The 26,897-nt window shown below is 38.0% G+C and overlaps 1 protein-coding gene across 2 annotated transcripts; it reads left to right on the top strand.

Moving 5' to 3' along the window:
- Positions 1–5,152: 5,152 nt before the first annotated feature.
- Positions 5,153–11,474, top strand: LOC122677949 (T-cell surface glycoprotein CD1a-like). 2 transcript variants are annotated; one of them, XM_043878282.1, is made up of 6 exons: positions 5,153–5,631; positions 5,993–6,259; positions 6,793–7,071; positions 7,276–7,554; positions 7,878–7,968; positions 8,122–11,474. In XM_043878282.1, the coding sequence occupies exons 1-6, from the start codon at positions 5,571–5,573 to the stop codon at positions 8,162–8,164; spliced, it is 1,020 nt and encodes a 339-aa protein (XP_043734217.1). In that variant the 5' UTR covers positions 5,153–5,570; the 3' UTR covers positions 8,165–11,474. The 2 variants fall into 2 exon arrangements, with proteins under 2 accessions (XP_043734217.1, XP_043734218.1); XM_043878283.1 differs by lacking the exon at positions 5,993–6,259.
- Positions 11,475–26,897: the final 15,423 nt, after the last annotated feature.

The following is a 26,897-nucleotide window of genomic DNA, read 5'->3' as shown; positions in this document are numbered from 1 at the left end:
TTGCGGAGACAGGGTAAAAACACTGCACAGGGAGTGGCCAGGGCTTTGGGTGTCCCCATTTCCACTTTCTGTTTCAGCCTGTTTTCTACTTTGCTTTATATACGGCAGATTCTATATATCTACCATATGTTTACTACCAACAAATTAGTAGTAATAGCAATAATGCTATCTATTGAATGCCCACTATAGTGAGTATATAAATTTACATTTCTGAGGAGACTGAGGATCCCACTAGCCTGAGATCACAGCAAAAATGATGGATCTTGTGTTTGTACATAGGTGCGGGGGAAGGAAGGGGACATTTTATATAAAGGACTAATATAGGATAGGTAGGGACAATGGGTTCAACAATTAGTATCCATCTAGAATAGTAAACATATTCTAATGCTATATGTTTGTTTGAAAATATAGGATTAGAGATGATTTCTTGGTGTCTTCTTTGATATTTCAAGAACGCTGGGTCTGCTTCTTGCTAGGACTATACAGAAATTGCTGGACTAATGTGAAAAAGGAAAGAGCATTCCTCATTCCAGGATACCAGCTTACCTGCATCAAACATAGACAAGGCTGTATTCTGAACAGGTAGTATAATTCAGTACCCTCATCAAAAGAGTCAACAAGACTAGTCAGCATACGGATTGAGGACCAGGAACCAAGGACTGAAGAACAGTGTAACTTAACTAAAAACTTCTACCAATGGTGAGGGGCAGAGCAGATGGTGAAATTGGGATGGAGTCTGAGATTCCCTGATATAGTAATGAATCTTCTGTTTCTGCTCTGTTTCACGTAGAAACTGGGTACTTTAAGAGTCCAAGGCTGAATCTCTTAGTAGATCCAAAAGCCACACTCAATGAAGGTAAAATCAGAATAATGGTGAATTCTAACATTTTCTAAGCCTATGATCTCTAACTATGTCTCCCATTTATCTCTTCTTGTATGCCTTTCTCTCCAACTATTCTAGATGAATACTAATTATTGAACCCATTGTCCCTACCTATCCTATATTAGTCCTTTATATAAAATGTCCCCTTCCCTCCTCTGCACCTATGTGCAAACACTAGATCCATCATTTTTGCTGTGATCTCAGGCTAGTGGGACCCTCAGTCTCCTCAGAAATGTAAATTTACATACTCAGTATAGTGGACATTCAATAAATAGTATTATTGTTATTGCTACTAATTTGTTGGTGGTAAACATAAGCATATCAAATTGTTGTGTTGAACAAAATGTTCATTTGGGTCTTCCTGTAACATCTTATGGAAAAATATTAAATGAACTTTTTGGCCAACCCAATAAATCACTGATGTTTTGTCTCATTGGGCTGAAGCATAAAGCAGTATTGAATGTCATTTCACCCACCACTGGTAAGGACTAGAAATCCCCCGACCAGTGAAGTCAGTCTCTGCTTCAGGCAGGCTCTTAGAACACCGGGCTCCTACTTGGAAAACAGAGAATAATAACATGTATCCTGTCTTATCTTGCCTCAGTGGGGAGGTGCTGCTGAAGGGTGATAGTGCTTAGTGAATATGAAAGAGCTGTACCATGATACGGGGTCTGTAGGAATTCTGTATATGGAGAGGAGTCCAGACTGCATGGACACCTCTGCTTAGAGGGCTGACAGTGCAAGATAAGCCTGGAAATCTTTGAGCAGTGTGTCTAAAACAAGTCAGATTTTTCTCCTCCTTCTCACTTAGATCTCAGGCAGTGATACTGAATTTCCATTTCCTTAGTTAGCCCAGGCTTATCTTTCCAGCTCCCTTTGCTCAAGTGGAGGAGCTTTAGTTCACCACTGAATTATTACTGTCCCAACACCTTGTTTGAAGGACCTGGAATACCAAGATATTCCATAGGGAAGCATGAGAGTCAGATCTATGCAGCTAAGGAAATCCTTCCACAAAACTTTTCTTCTGAGCAACTCAGGGGAACAGAGCAATGCACTAACATGTTTGTTAACAAGAAGTCCAACAAGCTGTTTAGTTGAGCTGGGGAAACCAAAGGGTGGGTCTAGGGAACTGTTCCCAGGAGAGGCTGTGCCTACTTAATAAAGCAGAACCTCAGCTTTAGTGATTATCAAACTTCAGTGATTATCATTTTCTCTGCAGGGGTCTCTCTCTGCCTGAGTTGAGGAGCAGGGAGCTTCTGGGAGGCCCCAGTTTTCTCTTCATGCCTCCCTCAATTAATACTAATTGGGAACATGAGAATGCAGAACAGGATGCAAAAAAAGCACCTCTAGAAAACGGTTCTCTTGGGAATCCTTTCCCCAGGCCTGTGGGAGGTACCAGCCTCGCAGTTTTGCTTGAGCCATGCAGAAGGGCATCTATTCCCTATGTTCATAGGAGACCCTGTGGATGTAGAGTGGGAGTCAGGAGGCCTGAGCTTTAATCGAGGTTCTGCCACTAACTAACTCTGACCCAAAGTGGGTTACGCACCTTTCCTGAGCTGTATATATTTTTTAGATTCTAGGTATTCTTGCCAGAAGAATCTTTGCCACAGGCAGTTTTGCCATAAGAAAAGGACATAGTGAAAAAGATAAAAAGAAGATAATTAAATATGAAAAATTAATAAAATTGTAAAAATATTTCATTGTGAAGAGTAAAAATACAAAAATATCTGAAAACAAACTGGTGTAGCTTCATACTTATAGTTGTATTAGGGTATATCTTAGAGGAAGCAGTGATGTTTCCTTTCTCAAAGTCAATATTAAGGACTCAGGATCTAATAGTGGATGCAAGTTGTTTATGATATAAAAAAAAAAGTCTGCCATAAGTCACTTTCAATTTCCCTGGAAGTATAACAAACAGGAGGGATGCAGCTGTTTCTTATCAATATATGTAGTGTACATAGTTGGAAGCATATATCTAGATTTTATTTAAATTTTCCATCATATGTCCAGTCCTAATATTTCACCAAATTATCTCAGCTAGATTCTGTGCCAGACACCAAAATTCTGTCTACATTATGTTCTCCACTATAAAATAGCAAAAAATAATCACCATTTTCAAGAACCGTATTCATCAGGAATCATATGGTTATTTTTTTTGAGACAGGAGAAATCTTATTCTTATTTTGCTTCCAACTTCAAATGTTGCTTGATACATTTGGTAAACACCGCACTAAAGAACAAGCCATTGTATATAAATTAGCTAAAGAATTGATAATTAATGTTATTGAAGACTGCGGTGAATTATAATTTTTTATCTTTAATGCCCAAATTGGTGTATGAACAACTTGCTGTGTGGTGAAACTACTTGCAGAAAAAGTGTTTACAGTGAAAATACTAGCCAAAATTTTTAAAATATATTATATATATATAAAATATGGATATTTAATTTTATGATTAAAAATCCAATTTTATGATTGATTTCTTTGATCTGTAATTTTGTGAAGTATGATAAATGATTTGTTTTTTGTTCTGATATCCAGGATAACAGCATCAAGAAATAAGAATGTAGTTTCTTTACTTGTACTTAAGGGGAAAAAGTCTGTTGAGTATGAAAAAAGCAAAGGGAGAGTAAGATCATTATATGCCCCAAGAGACAGCTCATCTCCAAAAGAAGAGGGGTGTATTCTGTATTGTCACACTTATTTGCTCTTTCAGAACATTTAAAACATATCATTTCCTTTTTAGGAAGAACAACATTTCCTCTTAAGGAAAAAAAAAAAAAAAAAAGATCAGTTCTGATCACCTGCCTATGCATTCATCTCTGCTTTTCTCATCCCCGTAGACATGTATACTACTTATGTCTCATGACTCTGAGTGTACTGAAAAGTTAGAACCTCAAGTGCAATTTTTAGTGTTGATAATACTATAGAAGAATATGCAGTCAGAAAACCTTGGGTTTAAATTCCAATTCCACAAATCAGAAGTTGTAAAATTCAGTTCAGTTTAGCAAACCCCTTTTCCCTTCATTTTTAAAACTGAAAAAGTTAATAATACCTACTTTAAGGTTATTGAGAGAATAGAGATACTTTCTGCTGGCAGATAAGAGGTGCTATAAGAGTAAAACCCAACTTTGCTGGTTTTTATTATTATCAGCATTATCTTTGCACATCTAGTACCTAATAGGATCAAAGAGATGACTCCTAAATCGATAAGAAAAATAGTTCGTTGAAGAAGTTCTGTGTCTCTTCAAAAGTCCTGCAATCACTCACAGACTGAACTGCTTAAAAGTGGTCAGAAACACTTCTGAAACTGACTCAACTCTTTAGTTATCTTTGAGAGTCTAAAGTTTTCTGACTAGGGGCAAGCAGATCGGAGCATTTCTTTTAGTCATAATCTAAGAGGAGATCATATCTAGAAACATATGGGACCTCAATTATTGCATACTAAACTTAATGAGTTATTTGGAAAAATCAGGGTGCATAACAAAGTTCCCTGATCAAAGCCTGGTACAGTGAGGAGGTTCAGTTAATATTAAATGTCTATCTTCTCCTTTAGAAACGTGAGACTACAAGAATCCTTATCACAGTGTGATCGTTTTTCATCTCACAGTACTGCTTATAAGTTCTGGTCTTCCTGTATGTTCTATTGAAAATACATACTTAATTGACTTTAAATACCAGAAAACATTTTTTTTAAAAAACAATGTGTAAAGCAGTTTTAGGTTCACAGTAAAATTGAGTAGAAACCACAGGCTACCATATAGCTCCTGCCTTGACCCGTGCACTGCCTCCCCGACCATCAACATCCCCCATCAGACTGATACATTTGTTACAGTTGATGAACCTACACTGACACTTCATTATCAGCCAAAATTCATAATTTACGTCATTATCACCAAAGTACAACAATGGTGTATGCTCAATGGGTTTGAACAAATATGTAATGACATGCATCCACCGTGACAGTATATTTTAGTTTAGTTTCACTGCCCTAAGAATACAACTGCTACACTTCTTTGTCTCCTACAACCTAGCCCCTAGCTAGCCCCAAATCATTGATTGTTTACTGTCTACATACTTGATTCTTCCCTAAGTATGATGGAGAATTGGTGTCAGTTTATACTGTTTTTCAAAGCAATCATAAGGAATTCTGAAAAAGCTAATAAAGCAACCAATAAGAAGTCAGAGATGTGAATGAGGTGGGGTGAGGGTAAGAAAGAGGAAGAGAACAGTTGAGAAGATATTCAAAAAGGCAAAAGAAGGACTGTATGTCAGAGAAGAGCAGGGGCATGAGAACATTAGATAGGTCACTAGGAAAACATTTAGTTTCTTGGTTTTATTATATGAAAGAGGGGGAAAGTGACTTATATTCATTGGCTTTTCAGTGCCATATAAAACTTGGTCCGTAGCAGTTAGGCTAGAGGAAGGTGAACAGGATAGAATCTGGTGACAGGAAGAGAAGCTGGAAGTCAGAGAGGACAATCAGAACTGGGAGGGAAATGAGTATCTGAGGAGGTGGCCCAGGGTTTAGGGAAGGAGCAGATTTTTCTTTTTTCAGATGTTGACTAAAGGGAAGTTTTGTCTGTTGGCAAGAGAAGGAAGTCAGAATAGAGGCATTGTGGGGTAGGTTTGTTTAGAACAGAAATCAAAGACTCACATTTCTGAGAGAAAGAACATCTGCAAATGAGATGCTGTTTCTGCAAATTTCATTGCTCCTGACTCTTCTCCCATGGGGTGACAGTAAGAATGGTAAGAATTCTGTTCAAAAAGACGTGTGTGTGTGCGCGTGTGCATGTGCATGCAGGCAGGCAGGCACATCCACCTGTTTGAGCTTGTGTGTGTGAATGTGTGGTATGCATGTGTGTATGGAGTGGCTTCCCCAACCTAGAGACTGAGAACATCAGCCTAATTTCATTCCAGTATCACTGACTCCAGGTCCATGTGCCCTTTTGAGGGCTATCTATTATGTATGGGTCCCTGGGGCAGCCAAACGTTTGCTGAGGTGTCTTGCTTTTCCCCTAAATTCTGAGTTTCCTCTCTTTGGCACCTTTCTTTCTGTGCTCTCTCTCCTTCCCAATGCCCCTTCTCATTCTCTTTGTTCTTTTCCCAGACTTCCAGGAGCCAGTCACTTTCCAAATCATTCGGATCTCATCATTTTATAGCCGATTCCTTACACAAAATCTGGGCTCAGCTTGGTTGAATGAGTTGCAGACTCATGCCTGGGAAAACAACTCTGACACAGTCATTTACCTGCATCCTTGGTCCAAAGGCAACTTCAGTGATGAGGAGTTGATAGAAGTGGAAAAAATACTTCATACATTCTTCATTAGACTTGGCCAGGCACTTTACAACCATGCCAGTCAATGGAAGCTTGAATGTAAGTTCAGTTCCCTCAGTGGGTATTGGGGATATGGTGCAAGTTATGGTGTGTGTATGTGTGTGTGTCTCAGTGAGTTTCTTATTTCTCTAATAAGCAGCCTCCATCAATTCTGAGCCTTACCAGACACTCTCATCTTCCTCATTCCTTAACTCACTTCTTGAAGTGTGATTTTATCACCCATTCAATTGCTTTAGCGATCAGTCTGTATATTCAGTGTAACCTACAGCATTCTACTCACCCTACATTATTATAATCCCAAATCTCTCACACTAAATCCTTCCTTATTTTTTTACCTGCATAGTTTACAATGCCTTCTTCAAATACTTTGCCCCTCATGGCATTCACCTCTTTCTGCATCTCCAACTACTACTAGTTCCCAATCTCTGAACCTCCAATCAAACAAAATTTTGCTCTATTCCCTCAAATTTTCTAAAATCCTCCCTTATGCTTCTATCATCTTTTAATTAAACTCATTTTATTTTATCTTATTTACTCCTTCTTTCTTCTAATTTAGAACTTTTCTTCCCCAGATCCCTTTGAACTGCAGGTGACAGGTGGCTGTGAGATGCACATCAGAGATGCCTCAGTAGGCTTTGTGCGAGTTGGTTATCAAGGATCAGACTTCCTAAGCTTCCAGAAAAATGTATGGATACCCTCTCCAGAGGGTGGAGATACGGCTAAGTTTGTCTGCTTACTATTCAATTTATACCAAGGCACACTGGAAATAATACACAAGCTGATCAGTGACACCTGCCCACGTTTCCTCTTGAGTCTTCTTGATGCAGGAAAGACATATCTCCAGAGACAAGGTCAGTTCTGCACCCTTCCTCCACAAATTTTCTGTTCTAAAATCACACCTTCTCATCTTGCTAACAAGGAGCCAAGTGGGGGAGGGGTTAATGGGTGACGACCGCTACCGGTGGGAAAAGTATGTCCATTAAACTGACATGAAGCTCTGAACCTCTGAGTCTGTACTAGAGTCCTCATCTGACGATCTTCCCTGTCCTCTGCAGTACGACCGGAGGCCTGGCTGTCCCCTGGCCCCAGCCCTGGCCCTGGCCGTCTGATGCTGGTTTGTCACGCCTCTGGCTTCTACCCAAAGCCCATTTGGGTGATGTGGATGCGGGGTGAGCAGGAGCAACAGGGCACTCAGAGAAGTGACGTCTTACCTAACGCTGATGGGACGTGGTATCTTCAGGTTTCCTTGGATGTGGAAGCCAGTGAGGCATCCGGCCTGAGCTGCCGGGTGAGACACAGCAGTCTAGGAGGCCAGGACATCATCCTCTACTGGGGTGAGGAAGAACTGGGGCCCCGCTGGACTGGGAATAGGTGGTCCTCAGGCAGAGCAGGAGAGCCAGGTGAAAAATTGGGGATTCTAGAGACTCCACACCCAAAAGGAATAAAAATAAGAAATACAAGAGTTAAAAATGAGAGTCCTGCAGGTATAAGAATATGATAAGTTTCGATAGAGTCACTCTGAGGAGGGATAAGAGAAGAAACAAGGAGGGAGGAGATTGTTGAGGCAGATATTTGAATAACAAAGGAAAAGCATGGAAATGCAGCAAGACAGTGGGTGGGTTTGGGAGGACACCCTTGTGTACACCCCCCTCCACAGATCATCGCAGCTCCAATGGCTGGATCATCTTGGCAGCGATCGTGCCCCTGGTCCTCCTGGCAGCTCTTGCATTTTGGCTTAGGAAAAGCTGGTGAGTTGTTTGTGTCCTGCCTCCCCCACAGTTCCCACTTGCCTGCCCACCTGTTTCTCTCTCTTCTCATTCTCCTCCCAGCCCCTTTCCTTCTTGCCCCTCATTTCTCACCTCCACCTCATGTAGAATGACTTCAATCTCTGTTCTCATCAGGACTTGCTGTAAACCTTCAAACACACTTTTCCCTCTGGAATGAGATCCCAGCAGCCCAGGAACCCAGGACACATCTAAATAGAACTCGGTGATGACGGCCTTTCCACTCTTTGTACAACTTCTTTAGATGCTGCTTTTTTCTGCTGAATGATCAGTTGTTAATATAAGCAATAACAAATGTAATTTTGCAGGATTTGCTGTTCTAACCTAGGTTTGAGACTGAAAAATTCATAATTTAAATTCTGAATGGATTACAGTCCTAGGATCCCTCACGTATTCAAATGTGAGTGGGTCATCAGGCTTATTTCAGATGCCCCTTCATCCAAAGGGCCTTTCCTGATTCACCAGTGGAAGCTGTCTCTGCCTCGTCTGAGTTCCCAGCAACATTTAACTGGACTTTGCTAAATCTCCTCCTCACTTCAGATCCTTTGTGGCCACTGTCTAGTTCTCTTTCCCCCTTCTAATTTTTAAGCTCTTGAGAACAAAGTTCACATATTTTACTATGTGTGTCCTTGGCAAAATGTCTTACCTGTGTGTGATATGTTCTCAGTAAAAATCTGTGTTAAATTTATTTCAATTTTATAGCCTTTTAAACATCGTTTTCCTTCCTGCTATCTTTGTAGTAGTTGAGACATTTGATGCTCTTCTGACTAAAGTACTCCTCACTTGACCAAGAAATTTCACAATTTTCTAGTTCCTTAGTGATTTCTCTGAGCTCCTGAGGAGAAACAGAGTTTTGCCTCTGACAATTCTAATTATTTAACTCTAGAGACCTATTGGGATGAAGTGTTGCTCCAAGTATTCTAAACAGAAAGAGGAAGGCAGAATATAGACCCTTATTTTTCAGGGTGGTTCATGGATGAGAAGCAGAATTATCATCTTGGAAATTGTTATAAATATTGGGTCTTGGATCTCTTCTTAGACTTCATGAGTCATAATTTGCATTTTAACAAAATCAGAAGGGGTTCATAGTTGCCTTTAAATTCCAGGAGCACTTATATGAGTGATGCCAGAGAGATAGTGGTGGGAGTATTTCCCTGAAGAGGAAAGAAAAGTCAAGCAAAAAGAACAAGAGTATTGATCCTCAGGACTGAAGTGAGATCAAGACTAGGAGATTACATAAAACATGTTCTTGTTATTCATGATGTTGTGTTAAATTTACAGGAAGTGCTGATTTAGTGAAAATTGAGCCATTGCTTCTAGGGCAAATGCAAGGTTTGGTTCCAGTGAACTTCTGGTCACAACATTTTTTGTCAACTAATAAATACATAGCTTTATGTGTGATTCTGCATATATATATATATATATATATATATATATTTCAAAATAATCTATTAATTATATACAGTATTTCTTAATTATAAAATACCAGCCAAGAAGTTTTTAATCTTTTCTTGGTCCTGGGTAACACTATCATAAATATCTTTGACTTTCAGCCATACCACTGTGCTGTCCACTATACTTTTAAAAACAAAGAAAAAGGAAACAAACAAAAACCAGTCACACCTTATGAATCCACAAATCTAGCTCTTTCCCCATCTCTTCAGTAGCTTCATCACAACATTGTAGATATTACTTTAACACTTTAACACTTTCTGGAGTGGCTCCACTTATAAATCGGTAAATTTCCTTCTGTTTTCCTGGATTTACTGCACTGTTGATTCATTAACACTGAACTCACGGCTCACAATCCTACAAGGCACACTTGAACAAAACTTTATCTACATGTGTGTTTTCTTCATAAGACATGTCCAATCTTTCTGTGCTTAGGAACACCAGACAACACTTCAACACTTTGCCTTAAGACTATTTTAAACAGCAACATCACCATCAAAGTGCACAGATACACAGGAAATTTGGCCTAAGTAGATGGTGGAAAGAATATTTTTACAGTTTGAGAACTGCAATAAAAATTCAGGGAGTCACCTTTCTCATCTGGGAACTTGTGAGGCAGGTGGTATTTTGTACCACTCTGCACACGTCCATGAATGACTGTGAAAGCATTGTGAGTATTTATTTGAGCATTAAAAATAAATTTTAGCAGACAGGTAAATAAGCACATGCAGAACTGGTGAATAGTGAAGATATACTCTTTATGACTAATGAGCCAAATTGGCACTGTGAGTTGAAATATCCATGGAGAGACTTCAATTATTTTAGGATTCATTAATCAGTTCAACAAATAATTATTAAACAGTTATCTTGCATCAGGAACAAATTGAGCATAAAGTAGTGGGGGAGAGAAAGATCACCACTGTGTTCTGAGCTGAAAATTTTTGCCTTGCTAGTTTGTATGTCTTTTGGGGAAAAATATCTATTTAGGTCTTCTTCCTATTTTTTTGTAAATTGGGTTGTTTATTTTAATGATACTGAGTTGTATGAACTGTTTATGTATTCTGATTAACCCCTTACTGGGTCATGTCATTTGCAAATAAATGCTCCCATTTAGGGTAGGTTGTCTTTTCATTTTATCCATGGTTTCCTGTTCTGTGCAAAAACTTTTGTTTAATTAGGTCCTGTCTGTTTATTTTTGCTTTAGATTCCATTGTCTTAGGAAACAAAGGAAGTATTGCTGCAGTTTATGTCAGAGTGTTCAGCCTGTTTTTCTTCTAGGAGTTTTATAGGTTTTGGTCTCATATTTAGGTCTTATTCCATTATATTTTTGTGTATGATGTGAGACAATATTCTAATTCCATTTTTTTACATTTATCCAGCTTTCCAAGCACCAGTTATTATAGAGACTGCCTTTTCTTTATTGTATATTCTTGCTTCCTTTGTAGTAGATTATTTGACCATGGGTTTAATTCTGGGGTCTCTATTCTGTGCCATTGATCTATGTGTCTCTTTTTGTGTCAATATCATATTGTTTTGATTACCATAGCTTTGAAATGTATTCTGAAGTCAAGAGGGCTTCCATGGTGAATCAGACAGTAAAGAATCTGCCTGCAATGTAGGAGATCGGGGTTCAATCCCTGGATTGGGAAGTTCCTCTGGAGAAGGAAATGGCAACCCACTCCAGTGTTCTTGCCTAAAGAATCCCAAGGACAGAGGAGCCTGGCAGGCTACATGTAGTCCATGTGGTTGCAAAGAGCTGGACAAGACTGAGTGACTGATACTTTCACTTTCACTTCACTGAAATCAAGGTACATAAATACCTCCAGCTCTTTGTCACGACTGTCTCGGCTCTTTGAGGTCTTGTGTGTTTTCATACTTTAAATTATTTGTTCTAGTTTCATGAAAAAATGCCATTGGTACTTTACAGAGATTGCATTGAAATTATGCAGTGCTTTGGGTAGTGTGGTTATTTTACCAATATTAATTCTTCCAAGCAATAAACATGGTATGTTTTCCTACCTGGTCGTGTTGTTTACAATTACTTTCATCAGAAACAGCATCGCATTTTATAATAACATATAGAAACAGAAGGATAATATAGTAAGAATGTGGGGAAGAGAAGAGAATGGGGATAAGTCAACCAATCAAGTCATTTATAGAGGAAGTCTGCTCAGACCAAAAAAATGATATCCATGAAATGATATCAAAATGATATCCATGAGCCATAAATGGAGAATAATTCAACAAAGCACTAATGATTCTAAAGGCAAAATACAACACAACAAAACAACAGTTGGAAAATGCTTAATGATGCTGTATAAAATAGAGGCTGAATTTGGATTTGCTGTTCAGTTAAGTTGTGTCTGACTCTTTGTAACCCCATGAACTGCAGCATGCCAGGCCTCCCTGTCCTTCACCATCTCCCAGAGTTTGCTCAAACTCATGTACATTGAGTTGGTGATGCCATTCAACCATCTCATTATCTGTTTCCCTCCTCTCCTTTTGCCTTCAATCTTTTCCAGAGCCAGGATCTTTTCCAATGAGTGGGCTGTTTGCATCAGGTGGCCAAAGTGTTGGAGCTTCAGGTTCAGCATCAGTCCTTCCAATGAATATTGAGGCTTGATTTCCTTTACAATTTACTGGTTTGATCTCCTTGCTGGTCAGGGATCTCTCAAGAGTCCTCTCCAGCACCAGATTTTGAGTTAGGATAATGGGTTTCATAGTAGGCAGTATCTTAATAGGGAAAAAACACAAAACTATGCAATATTGTTAGTTTTATGGCAAACTATGCAATAAAATACTTTTATATCTAAGAAATGTATTGATCTGCAACCTCAAGACTATCTGATTTAAAATGCTAAGGTTTTTGCAATCATTAAAGTCTATAAATGGGGCTTCCTTGGTAGCTCAGATGATAAAGAATTCACCTGCCAATGCTGGAGACCTGGGTTTGATCCCTGGGTTGGGAAGATCCCCTGGTGGAATGAATGGATACCCATGCCAGTACCCTTGCCTGGAGAACTTCATGAACAGAGGAGCCTGGAAGGCTAGAGTCCGTGGGGTGGCAAAGAGTAGGACATGACTAAGCAACTAGCACTTTCACGCTTTCACTAAGGTTCTAGATAGGGATACATTTCTATATTTTACCACTTGGTGGCAGTAGAAATTAAAACAAAGTTTTTTTCAGCTACTTAATACTGAAATTTTCAGAAGGCCTCCAAATCATAATACTACTTAAATTCACAGTAATTTGTTAGCTCTAAAAATAATTAAAAATTGCTTGTAAAACATGCACATAATATTAAAAGTATATCAACAATAATATGGAAATAAAATCCAAGGGAATATGTGGCCAGTAAAACACGCTAACCCCAAGAAGGATTATCTTATAAAAGAAAGTGTCATGACACCCTATGCACAGGCTGGATGGGTCATGGATTATTAGAGGACTATAAGATGAGTAAGACTGATCAATTACACAGTCACAGAGTCTAGAAGAAACAGACAAATATGTTGTTCAGTAAAGACAGCTCTTCCTGGTCCTGAGGCCCCAGGGAAATTTCTTTCATCAGTTTCCATAGAGAAGAAACTGTTTGGTTCAGGGAACAATGTTCTTAGGAAAGTTCTTTCAGTAAATTTCATGAGGTTCACAGGCCTGGTGGCTTGTAGTCTCAAAGTAGGGTGAGCATGTCAGTCTAAAATATATTTTTCAAAAATGGGGAAAATAACTCTATGCAGCACATAGGATCTGGTTCACCTGTGCAGTTCTTTGATGCTCTGGAAAATTCAATAGCAGATCTTACATAATCGACAGAAATGAGTAGACTCTAAGTCTCCCATAAATATTGTTTATGTTGAACTAATTTGAATCTTTTTCAGCAACAGAGACTTTTAGATTGTTACTCTAACCTATACCGTATGTATGACAGTTTTATATAATCTGATAAATGCAGAGTAGTGACTCTAATCAGTGGAGTTGTAGTTGGAATTTGCAATTGAAAACTTCTTGTAACTTTTGGAGATCACTCATGGCCTGTTGTTTGAATCTCAAGTGCTCCCAGGAGGCTGGTAATACCTGTAGCAAGGACCAAGATTCTTCTCAAGATATAATTTGGTTCTGCTCTAATACAAAGGCATTTGTTGGCCTACCTACAACTCTGTCCATTCCCAATGCATGGCCAATTCCACTTCAGAGAGAATACTAGACAGAACTTGAGAAAGGGAAATATTTAAAATGAGGATGAGCCCTAATTTTGATCTAAAGTGTTCTAAGTAAAACATCCATGGTCTTTGAAAAAGTGACCAAATCCAGATGACCTATTTAAGTGAAACTGTTGACTTATGTCCCTAAATTGACAGTTGAATTGCCAAATGCTGCCATATGGCAAAGACCACTGATTTTTTCTTGAAATCTATTTTACACTTCCTCCAGAATTAATCAACTGCTTAATCATTAGCTGGGCAGAATAAAATTACATCTCTTAGCACCCTTTTAACTGGTTGTGGTTATGTTACTGAGCTCTCAAATCAATGTGATTTGACAACTTTTGCAAAGGGATCTGAAGTATTGGGAGGTGGTGGGTGTGTTCAGCTTTTGCCTTTCTCTTTATTGTCAGCATAACATGGGTTTGATGGATGGACCTCTGGCATCCATTTCAGAGATTAGGATTGCCTTTGGAGTGAGGATCAAGCATGGCAAAGGACAAAACAAAACAAAGCAAAAAAAAAAAAAAAAACACAAACAAACACCTCAAAGCGAAAGAGGAAACTGGAACCAAGTCCATGACAATGAAATGACATAACAAACCTGAATTGCCTACTTATAGTCTTTTCACAAGAGAAAGAAATTTTTGTTTTTTGAATATCTATTTTATATATTTTTAAAGATTTGTTTTCCGTTTTAATTTTCTGTTACTTGGAGTCAAACTTGATCCTAACTAATCCAGGATGTTAGCTAAATATCAATTTAAAGTTGATACTTTTGGTTTATGAAATGTTTACTTATAACTCTTTACTTTTCTTCATTGTATTGACATATATGCATTATTTATTTTTTGCTAAGAGTAAAGAAAAATTTTGACAATAGCACCCATGTTATCTGTATATAAGTTCATTTTTATCTAGAAATTTTCTAAGGCAAGGAAGCAAATGCAATCATCATCTGAAATTTATATGAAATTGATATTTACATGTTTATCCATGGCTGATTCATGTCTATGTATGGCAAAAACCACCATAGTATTGTAAAATAATTATCCTCCAATTAAAAAAATTAATTAATTTGAAAAAAGAAATCACAGTGAACTTCTAGGAAAATGATAGAGTGAAAAAATTAATAATTCATTTCACTGAGATAAATCCAAAGTACAAAAAGTAATTTTTCTACATTTAATCTACCAGAGAGATTTAGCTTACAAACAAAAACCAAAGAAGATCTATAATATACATAGAAAGTTGGGGTAAAATTTTATCATATATTCTCACTCATTTTAAATAAGATGGAAGGTTGATACCTGTAGTTTAGAGGAATAAGTTCAATGCAGGAAATAATTAACAAAGGCTTCTGGAACCTTTGTTGTAACTATAGAGAAAAAAATTATTGTGAAAATGAAAAATAAATTAATATATGAAAGATCATCCTTAGTCTCGCTATGTTTTCATGTCTCAGTGCTTTACTGATCCTGATTTCCCTACCCAGGCTGCCTTCTATTTACCAAGATCTATTCTGGAACTTACATTCAACATTTAATGGTCAATGTAAACATCACCCTCTCAGTGGGACCTTAACAAGATGGCAGAGTAAAAGGACCTTGAGTTCATCTCCTGTCAGGAGCACACCAAAATCACAACTAACTGCTGAACAACCATCAGTAAAAAAGACTGCTGAACGTACCAAAAAGACATTCTATATCCAAAGACGTAAAAGAAGAAACCCAACAAAATGGTAAGGAGGGCATCCTTGTGACATAATCAAATGCCATGCTCCCCAGGTAGAAAACCTACAAACTGGAGAATAATTATATCACAGAAGTTCTCCTGCAGGAGAGAGAGTGTTAAGTCCCACATCAGGATGTCCAACCTGGGGATCTGGCCTTAGCTCCAGAGGATTTGGTTTTGAAGGCCAGTGGGGCTTGAATGCAGGCGCTCCATAGGACTGGGGGAAACAGAAACTTTACTCTTGAAGGGCACATGCAAGGTCTCATGCATACCAGGACCCAAGGGAAAAAGCAGTGACTTTATAGGGACCCAGGCCAGACTTGCCAACTGGTTTTAGAGGATCTCATGGGGAGGTGGGGGCAGCTGTGGCCCAGTGTGGGGACAAGGACACTGGTGGTGGAGCTACTGAAGAATATTCATCTGTGAGCTTTCCTGGAAGCCACCATTTTGGCATTAAGACTTTGCCACACCCAACAACCTGTAGGTTCCATTGCTGAGATGTCTCAGGCCAAATAACCAACATGACAGAAACACAGCTTCATCCATCAGCAGACAGGCTGCTTAAAGACTTCCTGAGCGCATGGCACTTCTATCCTTGCTGCTTGATGCAGCCTTGCCCACCAGAGGATAAAGACTCAGCTCTATTCACCAATGGGTAGGCACCAGTCCCTACATCAGGAAACCTGCAAAAGTATCTAGACCAGCCTCACATACTGTAGGGCAGACATCAGAAACAAAATCCCTACAAACCAGCAACCTGTAGAACCAAGTTCTGAGAACACAGATGAGAACTTTCCTTGGCATCAGCTGGTGCCTGGCCCTTGGATGATGAGAGGGTTGTGTACTTATGGAACATAAAATGCATCTGCTATAGAAGGCCATTTCTCCAAGGTCAAGAAACATAACTAGCCTTCCACAGACATCAAAATGCAAGTAGAAATTTAGACAAAATGAGATGGAAGGAGGAATATCCTACAAATAAAAATACTCTATACAATAAGACTCTCATTCAGATTTTACACAGAAAGTAAAAGCATACAAAAAGCATACATACAAAATCTAAAAGAATTTGGCACCACCAAACAAGCTTTACAACAAATGCTAAAATAACTTCTATAAGCAGAAAAGAAAAGGTCACAATTAGAAACAAAATAGTTATGAAATGGGAAACCTCACTGGAAAAGGCAAACATACAGTAAAGATAGAAAATCATCTACACACAAATATTTAAACCAGTAACTGTGAGAAGGGAGAGTACAAATGCAGGATATTTGAAATGCACTTGAAATTAAGAGATCAGCAACTTAAAACAACTGTGTGTGTATGTGTGTGTGTGTACATAAAATAAATGGGGGGCTATGAGGCTACTATGTCAAAACCTCATGATAACTACAAGTCAAAAATCTATAACAGATAAACACAAAAAAGAAAAAGGAATCCAAATGCAACACTAAAGATAGTCATCAAATTGCAAGAAAAGAGAACTAAAGAGTAAGGTAGAAAAAAGACCTACAAAAACAAATACAAAACAGTCATCAAACAGGCAATAAAAACATACTTATTAATAGTCATTTTAAATATAAATGGATTAAATACTTCAACAAAAATTCATAGACTGGCTTAATGGATACAAAAACAAGAGACCCACTTCAGATCTAGAGACATAAACTGACTGAAAGTGAGGGGATGGAAAAAGATATTCCATGTAAATGGATATCAAAAGAAAGCTGGAGTAGCTTAGATAAAATAGACTTAGATAAAATAGACTTTAAAATAAAGACTATTACAAAAAACAAAGAATGACACTGCCTAATGATCAAGGAATCTATCCAAGAAGAAGAAATAACAATTGCAAATACATATCTACCCAGCATAGGTGTACTGCAATGTATGAGGCAAATATTAACAGACTTAAAAGGAGAAATTGACAGTAACACAGTAATAGTGGGTGACATTAACACCCTTTGTACATTAATAGACAGAGCATCCAGAGAGAAAGGAGACACAGGTTTTGTTGTTGTTGTTTCATTTATTTTTATTAGTTGGAGGCTAATTACTTTACAATATTGTAGTGGTTTTTGCTGTACATTGACATGAATCAGCCATGGATTTACATGTGTTCCCTATCCCGATCCCCTCTCCCGCCTCCCTCTTCATCCCATCCCTCTGGGCTTCCCAGTGCACCAGCTCTGAGCACTTGTCTCATGCATCCCACCTGGGCTGGTGATCTGTTTCACCCTTGATAGTATACTTGTTTCAATGCTGTTCTCTCAGAACATCCCACCCTCGCCTTCTCCCACAGAATCTCAAAGTCTGTTCTGTACATCTGTGTCTCTTTCTGTTTTGCATATAGGGTTATTGTTACCATATTTTTAAATTCTGTATATATGTGTTAGTATACTGTATTGGTGTTTATCTTTCTGGCTTACTTCATTCTGTATAATGAGCTCCAGTTTCATCCATCTCATTAGAACTGATTCAAATGAATTCTTTTTAATGGCTGAGTAATATTCCACAGTGTATATGTACCACAACTTCCTTATCCATTCGTCTGCTGATGGGCATCTAGGTTGCTTCCATGTCCTGGCTATTATAAACAGTGCCACGATGAACATTGCGGTGCACGTGTCTCTTTCAGATCTGGTTTCCTCGGGGTGTATGCCCAGAAGTGGGATTGCCGGGTCATATGGCAGTTCTATTTCCAGTTTTTTAAGAACTCTCCACACTGTTCTCCATAGTGGCTGTACTAGTTTGCATTCCCACCAACAGTGTAAGAGGGTTCCCTTTTCTCCACACCCTCTCCAGCATTTATTGCTTGTAGACTTTTGAATAGCAGCCATTCTGACTGGTGTATAATGGTACCTCATTGAGGTTTTGATTTGCATTTCTCTGATAATGAGTGATGTTGAGCATCTTTTCATATGTTTGTTAGCCATCTGTATGTCTTCTTTGGCCCATTTTTTGATTGGGTCATTTGTTTTTCAGGAAGAAATAGAAGATCTTAACAGACCCATCACAAGCAAGGAAATCAAAACTGTAATCAGAAATCTTCCAGCAAACAAAAGTCCAGGACCAGATGACTTCACAGCTGAATTCTATCAAAACTTTAGAGAAGAATTAACACCTATCTTACTCAAATTCCTTCAGAAAATTGCAGAAGAAGGCAAACTTCCAAACTCATTCTATGAGGCCACCATCACTCTAATTCCAAAACCAAAGATGCCACACAAAAAAAGAAAACTACAGGCCAATATCACTGATGAACATAGATGCAAAAATCCTTAACAAAATTCTAGCAAACAGAATCCAACAACATATTAAAAAGATCATACATCATGACCAAGTGGGCTTTATTCCAGGAATGCAAGGATTCTTTAATATCCGCAAATCAATCAATGTAATACACCACATTAACAAATTGAAAGATAAAAACCATATGATTATCTCAATAGATGCAGAAAAAGCCTTTGACAAAATTCAACATCCATTTATGATAAAAACTCTCCAGAAAGCAGGAATAGAAGGAACATACCTCAGCATAATAAAACTTATATATGACAAACCCACAGCAAACATTATCCTCAATGGTGAAAAATTGAAAGCATTTCCCCTAAAATCAGGAACAAGACAAGGGTGCCCACTCTCACCACTACTATTCAACATAGTGTTGGAAGTTTTGGCCACAGCAATCAGAGCAGAAAAAGAAGTAAAAGGAATCCAGATAGGAAAAGAAGAAATGAAACTCTCGCTGTTTGCAGATGACATGATCCTCTACATAGAAAACCCTAAAAACTCTACCAGAAAATTACTAGAGCTGGTCAATGAATATAGCAAAGTTGCAGGATATAAAATTAACACACAGAAATCCCCTGCATTCCTATACACTAACAATGAGAAAATAGAAAGAGAAATTAAGGAAACAACATCATTCACCATTGCAACAAAAAGAATAAAATACTTAGGAGTATATCTACCTAAAGAAATGAAAGACCTATACATAGAAAACTATAAAACCCTGATGAAAGAAATCAAAGAGGACACAAATAGATGGAGAAATATACTGTGTTCATGGATTGGAAGAATCAATATTGTGAAAATGAGTATACTACCCAAAGCAATCTATAGATTCCTATCAAGCTACCAACGGTATTCTTCACAGAACTAGAACAAAGAATTTCACAATTTGTATGGAAATAAAAATAAACTTCGAATAGCCAAAGCAATCTTGAGAAAGAAGAATGGAACTGGAGGAATCAACCTGCCTGACTTCAGGCTCTACTACAAAGCCACAATCATCAAGACAGTATGGTACTGGCACAAAGACAGAAATATAGATCAGTGGAACAAAATAGAAAGACCAGAGATAAATGCAAGTACCTATGGACACCTTATCTTTGACAAAGGAGGCAAGAATATACAATGGGAAAAGACAACCTCTTTAACAAATGGTGCTCGGAAAATTGGTCAACCACTTGTAAAAGAATGAAACTAGAACATTTTCTAACACCATACACAAAAATAAACTCAAAATGGATTAAGATCTAAATTTAAGACCAGAAACTATAAAACTCCTCGAGGAGAACATAGGCAAAACACTCTCCGACATAAATCACAGCAAGATCCTCTATGACCCACCTCCCAGAATATTGGAAATAAAAGCAAAACTAAACAAATGGGACCTAATGAAACTTAAAAGCTTTTGCACACAAAAGGAAACTATAAGCAAGGTGAAAAGACAGCCCTCAGAATGGGAGAAAATAATAGCAAATGAAGAAACAGACAAAGGATTAATCTCAAAAATATACAAGCAACTCCTGCAGCTCAATTCCAGAGATACAGGTCTTAAAGGGCATATTAGAATAGAAAGACTCTACTGATATTTATTGAACATTCCATCCAAAAGAAGCAGAATACACTTTCTTCTCAAGAGCACAAGGAACATTCTCCAGGACTGATCACATGCTGGGCCATGAAACAAACCTCAGTAAAGCTAAGAAAACTGAAATCATATCAAGGATCTTTTCTGATTGCTATAAAAATAATTGATCACAATGCTAAGAGGTTAGAAATCAACTACAAAAAGAATCCCTACAAAAACACAAGCACGTGGATACTAAACAAAACGCATCTAAACAACCAATGAAATAAAAACGAAATTCAAAAAGTTTCTAAAGACAGAGGAAAATAAGAACGTGATGACATAAAATCTATGGGACACAACAAAAGAATTTCTAAGAGGAGAGTTTCAGTTCAGTTCAGTCGCTCAGTCGTGTCCAACTCTTTGCGACCCCATGAACCACAGCACGCCAGGTCTCCCTGTCAATCACCAACTCCTGGAGCCTACCAAATTCATGTCCATTGAATCAGTGATGCCATCCAACGATCTCACCCTCTGTTGTTCCCTTCTCTTCCTGCCGTCAATCTTTCCCAGCATCAGCGTCTTTTCAAATGAGTCAGCTCCTCGCATGAGGTGGCCAAAGTATTGGAGTTTCAGCTTCAGCATCAGTCCTTCCAATGAACACCCAGGACTGATCTCCTTTAGGATGGACTGGTTGGATCTCCTTGCAGCCCAAGGGACTCTCAAGAGTCTTCTCCAACACCACAGTTCACAATTCTTCGGCGCTCAGCTTTCTTTATAGTACAACTCTCACATCCATACATGACCACTGATAAAGCCATAGCCTTGACTAGACGGACCTTTGTTGGCAAAGTAATGTCTATAGTGTTACAAACTTAACATCCAGAATGAGTGTTTTAATTCTTCATAAAAATTTACCAGCAGTGGTTTGACCCCTGCTTGCCTTATTCTTACCATAATTTATAAAGTATTTTTTCTACGCCTTGGTGAATTTTCATAATTCTTTCTAAATTTGAATCAGGTTCCAACATTTTATACTTGTTTTCAGTTTTGGGAAGTATCTGAAATTTCCTTAAAAGTGAAGTCTTCTGCAGGCATAACTTCATTTGAGACAACTTCATCAATTTTATAACAACCATTCTCCTCATTTATGTTGATAAGTTCCTCTATCTAGATTCATGTCTATAATTTCTCAACCAGTGGCAATATCCATATTCCTCAGGTCAGCTATTTCTTCAATGACTTCATTTACGTTCAGTTCAAATCTCACTTCCAGCATTTTCATTTTTATCTTTGTTGGTCAATTTCTTTTTTAAAAATTATTATTCTTTTAAAATGTCTCAGAATTTATGTAGGGGATGTTGAAATACAAGGAGACAATCAAGTATACCCTTTGATGTCTGTTCATGGAAAAAAATAACAGTCAATGACAAAGTCTGTGAAGGGTTGTGATTTGTCAGTGATATCATTAGTTATTGATTGCATGCTTGTTATTTCCATAGTGATTCGTGTAACTAAAAATTAGTAGTTTTGTACTTTACTTACACTTAATATATTGTGGCAACTGAAATTTGAACCATACTGTTGGGGAATTGGTGTTATTTAAATAAACCCTGGTAACTAAAATTTGTGTATATTGAAAGTGTGCAAAGCAAGCATTGACTATATTAGACAAAAGAAGTCTGCATTATTTGTGGACCCCTAGAATTTTCCTTGTTCTTTTTTTGCTTCTGCCAAGTGACCAGCTTAGAGCCATTTCTTTGTTATTGTTGTAAGATAGTTAATATTTAAAAAACATGAGAGAAATGACAGTAAACTTCAGTTTTTTTTAAAGTTGACAAATACCAGAAATATATTATCCAGAAAAATAAGATCATTTTGAAATTAACATAGACATACCTCTAATATTATATCCCCTACATGTTTAGCTGCATGCTTTTTGATTGCCTCTTATGATAACAATTTGTTACATCATTTTCTCCAGGAACATGAAAAGATCATCCAGTCTGTCTCTAGCATAAATTGATCAGATTTGTTTTTCCTTTTTATTGATTGTTTAGAAGAACTCTTTTTCGGTTTCATGATTTACTACTACCAATGTAAATTTTAAAATTTGTTTTAAGACTATGTTTTAGAGCACTTTTTAGGCTTACAAGAAAATTGAGAGTATACAGTTTGCCCCCACATAGTCATATCCTTACCATCATCAACATTACTTTCCATATGGCACTTTTTTTTTTTTTTTACCAAGGATAATCTACATTGACACATCATAATCACCCAAAGTCCGTAGCTTACCCCAGAATTCACTCTTGGAGTTGTATATTGCATGGGTTTGGATAAATATAGCCTTCATTTGATATTGTAAAGAGAATTTTCACTGTTGTAAAAATTCTCTGCACGCTGCCTAGTCATCCTTTTTTGCCTAGAACCACTTATTAATAATAATTTCCTGGGTTGGGCATTCCAAATTGAGTGAATATTATTCAGCATTAAATTCATGTGAAGAAAAACCTGCAATCATGTTTTATCTAAGAATAATTTTAAGAATTTCTAGCCAGAGCATAAGGTAACCACAAGATTTCTTTTTATCTTCCTGTTTAGTAGGGTGAATTTTTTATCTGGTCCAGTCTTACTGAGGATGTAATAGAAAGTCTCATACCCAACTTGTATCTTTTTTGGAGGTCTCAAGACTTTACCTCATCATCTGTATGGCTATTATAGCCAAACCCCTTGGGAATCAACCCTTGACAACACCTTGGGAAGTCCAAGTGTCAGTATTCATTTCAAGATCCAATTCTCAATGTCTCATTTGATTGTTTTCTGGACAATTTCCTTAATCTTATGAGGTGAGCATATGCTTGTATAAATAAATAATTTATAAAATTATAGTTTATCCAGAATATCTACATTTTTATAGTAGATTTTTGTTTTTGTTGTTGTTCTTTCCTGGCTTCAATCTTGCAAAAAAAAAAAAAAAAAAGCATCTTACTTGTCATGCATATATTTAAGCATGTAAATTGAAGGGTCAAGTGATATGGAAATACTCTAGGCTTTAAAATTTAACTGAGGTGGTGAGCAGTGCTTAGAAAGAATGGATAGGAAGATTAGGGAGGAGTGTTGATAAAATAGAGAGGGGACCCTGGGGATTCAGATTAAAGGTAAATAGAGAACATCATGGAGTCATAATTAAGTAAGAAATGAGGACCAGGAGGCTGAGAGGGAAAAGACTATGTAAATAAAAATGAATATGAACACAGACCAAGTCAAAGAATGTTAAAATTGAAATGGAATTGGAGAATATCAAATTATTTTAGTCCAATCATTTTACTGTGGGAGAAACTGAGACCCAAGGCAGTAATCAATGAATTCTAGTAAGGGGTTTATCCTGGATCTCAGGGTGGGACTCTTCCCACTGCTGCAGATGTGAGAGGAAGGAGGACCCAGGACAGACACAGAGACTGCTGCTGGGAGCCAGGAAGGGGAGAGAATCACATGAAGAAGTGCTGATGGGGAAATGAAAGTTCAGGGAAAGGCATGTGGTTCTGAGAAATAGCGGGGTTTCTTGAGCAGGGAAGTGGGCAGAGGGTGAGGTTTCTGCTGGCAGAGAGGGGATGATGGAGTAGAGTGTGACCCTGTGGGATGGGCACACAACAGTGAGTGCTGAGGACAGTGATCTCTAGGGGGAAACCACTTGCTGACATGAGTTCTGTGAGGGCCAGGTAAGAGCCCAGGCAAAGGTGAGCGTGAGCACATCTATAACCTGAGCATCAATAGGGCGAGAAGAGGGAGTCTGGGGAAGGTTGGTGACAAAGGCAGAGCACTGGGCCCCCCAGGGAAGGGAGGACCCTCAGCCAAGCTGGATTCTAATCAGAAGAGGTTCCAGCCATCTCAGGTTATTCTTTGGGGATCATGTGTATCTAGAGGGCATGTATAACCACCTCTTTCCCTCCCTATTGCAGATTTTCAGGCTCTTGGATCTCTGTTCACAATTGTTCACTGGTTCACATAGTCTGTTTCCCTTCTCACAAATCCTACTTTTTCCACTTCCTCCAACCTTTTCCTTGGGGAATGATATATTAAAATATGAGCCTTTGTGTATAATACTGGCATATGTAGGAGTTTGGATTATTTTTCATGAAGGCAATGGAAATATTTTACTTATGAGTTTGACAAGATTAGGTGCGCATTTTACATAGCAACTGTGAACCTGAGTGCTGAACATATAGGGACAGGATTTGGATTGCATTGTCCAGATAAGGGATTATGGCAATGACCTGAGTCACACATGATGAAAGCAAGACTAAATGATGGTGGGGTTAGAGATAAAGAGGCAGATTTTACAGATTATGGAGAGAAATGCAGTTACTGTGAGTAGTCAGTCAGGAGAGATAGGTTTGCAAAGAGTGTGCATTACTAATTTTCTGTTTGGATGATTGAATGAGTATTATTGTCATGGAACTGGATGATACCCTCTAATTCCTCTGGAGAATTCCTTTAATATTTTTTGTTTCTTTTCTCAGTCATATTCTTTGCTGTGAAAATAGGAAATAGAATTAGCTCATTGGTGAGTCTAGGAGAGAAACTGGGTTTGCGATATGTCTCAACAGCTTCTTCCTGCCCTTTGCCTCTGGAGTCAAGCTGCTCCCACAAGTGTCAGTTCCAGTCTCCTCCTCCATCCCTTGACTTGACCAGACCCTTGGGGAGGGGTTGCTTAGAGGTTTTCTAGCACTTCTTGGACCAGGTAAGTGTATTAGTCTGCCTGGGCTGCAGAGGAAAACACACAGTCTGGGTGGCTTCAACCACAGACAAACTTTCTCACAGTTCTTGAGACTAGCAATACAAGAGAACTTGATTTCTTGTGAAGGTTCTCTTTCTGGCTTGCTTATAGATAGCCACCTCCTTGATATGTCATCAAATGACCTTTACTCAGTAAGTGAACTCACTCTGTGTCTTTTCATATGAGACCCCACTCCTAAGACCTCATTTAGCTCTAATTACTTTTGTAGTGTCATCATCTCCAAGTATAACCACCTTGGGGATGGGGGTTTCAACATGTGAGTTCAGGGGGGACACAAATAATCCATTTATAGGAGTAAAGCAGTCTACCTCATTCGGTTTTCAATGTCAGCAACATTACTTGGATTATACAGTTAACGGAAATCATCTAGAAGATTTATCAGAAGTGAAGGTGACAATTTGATCCATATTTCAAATGCTCTATATGTTTATCTCATTTGGATTTGAATTAAGGAGGTAGGAAAGGATAATAGTTACTGGGTTGTATAATATTGACAAGCATAATTAGATTGTATTGCCGTTGTAAACTTGAGAACCTTAGAGGCTAAACACAGCAAAATATAGTTTTCATTCTGGCAAACTCCATGGAGACCAGAAAGCTGTTCCTTGCTTGTATCTCTTCCACATGGGACAGATGATCTTCAGGCTGGCACTGCATGGCAAAATGATCAGATGTAACAGTTTATGTGGTAGGGCCTAGAAAAGGCTTACATCTCTAGCACAGCACATCCTATTGACCAGAATCAGTCACATGGTCCTGACCCAATTCCAAAAGAGTGGGAGAATTATGTTTTTTCTCTAGGCCCTGGGGGAAAGTTTAATGAAAACATAGCATTGTATCAGCTATAGGTTCCTAAAACCACAAAACTATTGTTCTGAATAAGCTTGTTTCTGGAATTCTAGCCAATCAAATGACAGTCATAACAATAAGTTTTAATTTTGGTTTTATACACTTCTGTAGTTTAAAGTTCCTTAATAGGCATGAATGCATTGTCCATCTGTGTACATTCTTGTACCTACTAAAACGCTTGGTACTAAACATTTGTTGAGTGATCTTTTTGTGAGTGAGCATATGAATTAAACTCCATAGAAAGGCTTCTTCTTCTTTTTTATTTTTTAAATTGGAGTATAGCTGCTTTACAATGTTGTGTTAGTTTCTGCTCTACAACCAATTGAATCAGCTGTTTGCATATATATATATAATATTATCCACACTTCCCAACACTCGAGGTCACCACAGGGCGCCAAGCTGAGCTCCCCATGCTATATAGCAGGTTCCTACTAGCTATCGATTTTAGCCATAATAATGTATATATGTCAATCACACCTCCCAACTCATCCTAACCCCTTCCCCACCCTATGTCCATATGTTCAGTCTCAACATCTGCATCTCTATTCCTGCTCTGCAAATGGATAAAGAAGATGTGGTGCATACATTCAATGGAGTATTTCTCAGTCATAAAAATGAACGATATTTGGTCATTTGTAAAGTCATGGATGGACTTAGAGTATGTTATACGGATTGAAGTGAAATCAGAAAGAGGAAGCCTTATTCTTTATATGTTTCATGGTAGAATACACTCTGGGTGGCTACAATGTCAACTCTAAGCATAATGGAAAACTGTATACAATTGTATGGTGAAAGCATAGAAGATCTGAGAAATTATGTTTTGCAATTTATAAAAAAGAAAGGAAAGTGAAGTCGCTCAGTCATGTCCGACTCTTTGTGACCCCATGCACTGTAGTCCACCAGGCTCCTCCATCCATGAGATTACGTTTATAAATAAGTCAGTAAAAATTAAAATAAATGAGAAATGTGGAAGAAAAAGAAGTGAATGGAAAAGAG

This window comes from Cervus elaphus, chromosome 20, assembly GCF_910594005.1.
Source record: "Cervus elaphus chromosome 20, mCerEla1.1, whole genome shotgun sequence".
Classification (NCBI taxonomy): Eukaryota; Metazoa; Chordata; class Mammalia; order Artiodactyla; family Cervidae; genus Cervus; species Cervus elaphus.
Note: the sequence above shows the minus strand (reverse complement) of the source record. Positions and strands in the feature narration are given on the sequence as shown.

What these genes read in the sequence shown, in the direction of transcription:
- LOC122677949 (XM_043878282.1), top strand. Translation starts at nt 5,571, where the DNA reads ATGCTGTTTCTGCAAATTTCATTGCTCCTGACTCTTCTCCCATGGGGT. An exon ending in CAGTCAATGGAAGCTTGAAT is followed by an intron (nt 6,260 to 6,792) that starts GTAAGTTCAGTT and finishes TTTCTTCCCCAG; the next exon opens with ATCCCTTTGAACTGCAGGTG. An exon ending in GGACATCATCCTCTACTGGG is followed by an intron (nt 7,555 to 7,877) that starts GTGAGGAAGAAC and finishes CCCCCTCCACAG; the next exon opens with ATCATCGCAGCTCCAATGGC.